This window comes from Sapajus apella, unplaced genomic scaffold (genome assembly GCF_009761245.1).
Source record: "Sapajus apella isolate SASKATOON/1434 unplaced genomic scaffold, GSC_monkey_1.0 scaffold1595, whole genome shotgun sequence".
Classification (NCBI taxonomy): Eukaryota; Metazoa; Chordata; class Mammalia; order Primates; family Cebidae; genus Sapajus; species Sapajus apella.
In genome coordinates this window covers 1347-6220 of record NW_022438521.1, presented here as the reverse complement: position 1 = coordinate 6220, position 4874 = coordinate 1347, and the positions used below count along the sequence as shown (strand labels likewise).

The 4874-nt window shown below is 55.6% G+C and overlaps 1 protein-coding gene across 2 annotated transcripts in view; it reads right to left on the bottom strand.

The window, feature by feature from the left end:
• LOC116546882 (DNA dC->dU-editing enzyme APOBEC-3C-like) overlaps nt 1-4568 on the bottom strand; it is an 8350-nt gene extending 3782 nt beyond the window's left edge. The window contains exons 1-2 of one of the 2 annotated variants that reach the window (XM_032273003.1): nt 3329-4568; nt 3006-3120 (exon numbers count right to left, since the gene is read on the bottom strand). In XM_032273003.1, the coding sequence (XP_032128894.1) occupies nt 3006-3120; nt 3329-3779 (566 nt within the window). In that variant the 5' untranslated portion in view covers nt 3780-4568. The remainder of the gene's footprint in view (nt 1-3005; nt 3121-3328) is intronic. The other variant, XM_032273004.1, reaches the window with a different exon arrangement.
• Between the last annotated feature and the right edge of the window lie 306 nt (nt 4569-4874).

Here is a 4874-nt window from a genome sequence, read left to right as displayed (position 1 = left end):
TTTTTTTTTTTTTTTTTTGAGATGGAGTCTTGCTTTGTTGCCCAGGCTGGAGTAAAGTGGCATGATCTCGGCTCACTGCAACCTCCACCTCCCAGGTTCAAGTGATTGCCTGCCTCAGCCTTCCAAAGTGCTGGGATTACAGGCGTGAGCCACCATGTGCAACAGGCCCAGGCTACTCTTCTGAGTGCTGCATGTGTGTCTCAGCTCATGCATGGCCTGTGTCTGAAGCCTGCAGGGGCCATCCCCATTTTAGAGAGGAGGTGCCAGAGGCACAGAGGGCGGGGTAACCTGCCCAGGACACGGAGCTGGGCAGATGGAGCTGGGGCCCCTTTCCAGGCCAGCCCTGTCTAGCCTCTGCTCCACGGGCCCTGCAGGAGGCAGCCGTTGGGGACCTGCTCTCTTCTCACTACATTTTAAAATAAGAGCATTTCTCCTGATCATTATACTTTTGTTCCATTCCATGTTACAGGTGTCACTGTAAAAGGTGGATGGTGCTCACAGAGGAGGAGCGTGTGTCTGCCGTCATGTGCATCCTCCTCTGCTCACAGTGGAGGCATCTTTGGAAGAAATGACATTTTCTGGTACAGAGACCATTCCCTCCCCCATACCCTCTCCTAAGACTTTGTATTGAAACAAAGTAAATCTTGCAGAAAATCCCCGGCCCTGGGAACAAAATGCCTGATTCCTCCAATCATCCTTTGGTTCATTTCTCCCAGTTAGTTCCAGAATTCAGAGAGTTCCAGAACTGCAGAACAATGTCGGGAAGCACACAGAGGGAGCACCCTCCCAAGGTGGGGAGCACCAGCCTGGTCACCACTTTCAGGGGAGAGTCTCAGCAGGAGGCCTGGGCTGGGGCAGGTGTGGGAGGCAGTCTGTTCAGAAGCAGCAGGGAGGTGAGCACACAACAGAGGAAAGAGCCTGGCCAGGGGGCGGCAGAGGAGCCAGAGGGGAGGGAGCCCAGGGCTGGGGATGGGGCAGGGGGACGCCAGGGCTTTGGTCCAGCAAGGCCAGCAAGCAGAAAGGGGCATCAGTGGGCCTAGCAGGTAGAGCAGGCAGTGGTCCCTGATCTGAGGCATCGTGTGCAGCCTCCTTGGCAGGCTTGTCCTGGCCCTGATGTTCGTCTGGAGCTTGGGTTCTATTTCTACCTTCCTGGGCCCTTGCTCCAGGAGACACCTGCACTGTGAGTGACCTCCCAGGCCCAACCAAGTGCAGGCCTCACTTCATGCTGCTTTCTCACCTGGATGGGAGGATCTCCCGAGGGACCCTTGGATCCTGGCCTCAGGAACCATCCCAGGGACACCCCCACCCAGCAACTTGTGGTAGGGACAGTGAGTGAAGGGCAGGGGTCTGCCTCCCCCCATGCCTTCACACTCAGAGGGAGGAATGGGGGTGGGCGTGGCCCCCAAATGTCCCCCAGGATGCCATGCGTGCCCCCACACTGAGCTCCGTCCTTCCTTCCACATCTCCTGCCCGGAGTTGTTCCCTGGCAGGCTGAGCTCCTGCCTCCTCTTGTCCCCATGTCACAGAAGGGCAGTGGCTGGTGTCCCGGGCCACCCTGTCTTGCAATTTGCTCGTCTGGTCCCAGGTGCTCAATTCTAGTCTCTCCCAAGGGCCTGAGCTCCTTTCTACGGGCTCTCTGATCCCTGGTTCCACTTTTCTATTCTGCTTTTTGGAAAGCTCCTGGCATCTGAAGCCTCCCGTTATCCAAGCCTACTCTTTTATAAAATCTTACTCAACAGCCCGGCCAATGTGACAAAACCCCATCTCTACTGAAAATACAAAAATTAGCTGGGCATAATGGCATGCACCTGTAATCCCAGGTACTTGGGAGGCTGAGGAGGAGAATCGCTTCAACCTGGGAGGTGGAGGTTGCAGTGAGCGAGATCATGCCTGCCACTGTAGTCCAGCCTGGTCAACAGGGCGAGACCCTGTCTCAAAGAAAAAAAAAAATCTTACTCAAATGGGACCTTGATCACAGAGTGTTTTCTTGGCTCTTACTCCATCTCCATCCCTGTAGGGGGTGGATTTGCAAGAGGACAGGCATGAGCAGGAGGCGGGGCTGGGTGCTGTTGGGTGGGGAAGCCATGGGGTGCGGTCCAGGTGCAGCAAGGTGTGGAGGGAGGGGTTGGGAGGGTCAGGGCAGGACTGGCCTAGGAGACAGACACACAGAACCGGGACCCCTGCACTCCCCACCCAAGCTTGACCCAAAGCGCCCTGTGTCATTGTCATGAGCTAGATTGCATCTTCCCAGCACTGATAGGTTGAAGCCCTCATCCCCACCTGTTTCACAGTGTAACTGCATTTGGACGCTTGTCCACTGAAGTGGTGATTCTATTAATTCATGGCCCTTAGTGTGGGCCCTAATCCTGTCTGACTGGGGTCCATAAAAGAGGAGGACATTTGGAGGCAAAGAGACCCCAGGGGTGCAGGTGCACAGAGGACAGGCCACAGAGGACCCAACGTGAGGGACCCCTGCCAGCCAGGAGGAGCTGCCTCTGAGGAAACAACCCTGCCCACAGCTCCACCTTGAACTTGCAGCCTCCAGATCTGTGAGAAAATAAACTGCCGTGTGGGAACCTGGCCCGGGACATCTTCTATGGCAGCCGAAGCCTGAAGCTCCGTTTCCACGGAGGCAGCTCCTTCTCAGAGGCTCAGGTCGGCCTTGAAGAATGTTGCCGAAAGCTTCCAACTGTTGGACTTATAAATATTCACGTCCATTTATGAGAAATTCAGTTATGCCATGGAGATGGAAGGAGCCTGGCTGGGGCTCCCAGGCTGTGGGGAGGCTGGCCTCGGGGGTGTAGGGAGATCTCTCTGGTGGCAGAAGGGTCCTCTCACTCACAGGAAGGGCCCAGAAAAGTTGGGAGGAGGCAGTGAGTTGGCGGGAGCACCAGGAGTAGGGGTGAAGGGGTAGGCAGGGGCAGGAGGGCCGGGCCAGGGAGGCCTCAGGAAGATGAGTAGCAGGTGAGAGGAGAGAGAGGACGAGGCCAGAGGGAGACCCTCACCTGAGAATCTCCTGTAGCTTGCAGCGCAGGAATGTGTAATTGTCTTTGAAGTTGTCCCGACACCTGAATGGCTTATGTTCTTTATATACAAAGTTTTCCCAGCAGTATTTAAGTTCTGAGATGAAGAGGCAGGAAGCAGTCAGGTTCTGCTTGGCCCTGGGCCTGCCCTCCCAGGCCTGGTCTCCTGGCTGTCCGTTTAGGTCAGTGCCTGCCCCGACCCCTGCAGGCTGCCCTGAGACACCCCTACTCAGGGCATTGCAGATCCATCCGTCCCTCAGGCTGTTCTTCCCTCTCAAGCTCCCCTGACCCCTCCACCTCCTCACCTTCATAGTCCATGATCTTCACACGGGCCCCTGTCTGACACAGCTTGCGAAGCGCCCTCCGCCAATCTTTTTTCAAGAAGCAGTAGAGGCGGGCGGTGGAGACGGTCAGGGTGACGTTGGGGTGCTCAGCCAGGAACTCGGCCACCTTTGCCACACAGTACAGGCAGGGGTTCCAGGATACAAACCAAGTGATCTGGAAGCGTTTGCAAGCAGGCAGCAGTTTGCCGCGGAACCAAGAGAGGAAGTACATTTCTGCATGGGGCTCACGGTTGAAACTGACCTGGGGGAGGAGCAAGGGGGAGCAGGGAAAGCTCTGAGAGGAGGAGCAGGAGGAGCACTGGGATGGGGCAGGGGAAGGAGGGGCCCGGACAGGAGCCCAGGGGATCTTGTTCATTGAAGCTCCTTTCCTCCATCCCCCCTGTTTGGTTTGAGTGTCTGCTCCAAAGCTCATGTTCAGGGTTAATTGCTATTGTAACGGCCTTACGAGGTGGCACCAACACTCGGCTATGAGGCTGTGGGGGCTACACCTTTGTGGGTACCACTGGGGTGGTTATTCAAGGGTGACTTCAGCCCCTCTCTCTGTCTCTTCCCCTCCAGCTGGAGGGGCAGCGTGTCAGACTAAACTCCTGCTTCCTCTGTCCCCGTGGGGTGGAGAAGCAGTAACTCCACATCCCAGGCCGCTCTGTCTGCAGCATCCCCTGAGCTTCCCCAACAACCTTCACCCCCACGTGACAGTGCAGCTCGCAGGCCCCGGAAACTTGCTGGTGCCTTGATGTTGGACTTCGCAGAGTCCAGAACTGGAGCCAAAGCATTTCTGTTCATTGTAAATTTCCCCGTCTCAGTCATGCTGTTGAAGCATCACAGGGTGCACTGAGACACGTGCTTCCCTTCTGTCGGTAGTTTTCCTGGCCCTGTTCACAGCCTCATGCGTGAATTCTGGCATCCCTTCTCCCAGGCATCCATTCACCAGACATGCTCAGCCCCTGCTGTGTCCTGGCCCTCTGGGGTCGGCCTCATTCTCTGCCTGCCTCCTGCTGGGGAGGCCGCTGGACCTGTGCTGTCCCATGTGGGGTGGTGGGCATGGGCCAAGGGGGCTATGGAGCACTTGAAATGGGGCCTGATGAGAGACCTGGGCACAGGAAACATACACAGCTCATTTCAAAGGCTCAGTGTAAGAAGAAAATGAAACTTCACTGTGTTGTGAAGAATTTTATATTAATTAATGTTGAAATAATATGTCAGCTACATTGGATTAAATAAAATATGAAAATTGCTGGAAGGGAGCAGTGGCTTACACATGTAATCCCAGCACTTGGGGAGGCCAAGGCGGATAGATCACAAGGTCAGGAGTTCGAGACCAGCCTGGCCAACATTGTGAAACCACATCTCTACCGAAAATAGGAAAATTAGCGAGGTGTGGTGGCATATGTCTGTAATTCCAGCTACTTGAGAGGCTGAGGAAGGAGAATTGCTAGAATCCAGCAGGCGGAGGTTGCAGTGAGCCGAGATCACACCACTGCACTCAAGCCTGGGTGACAGACTGACA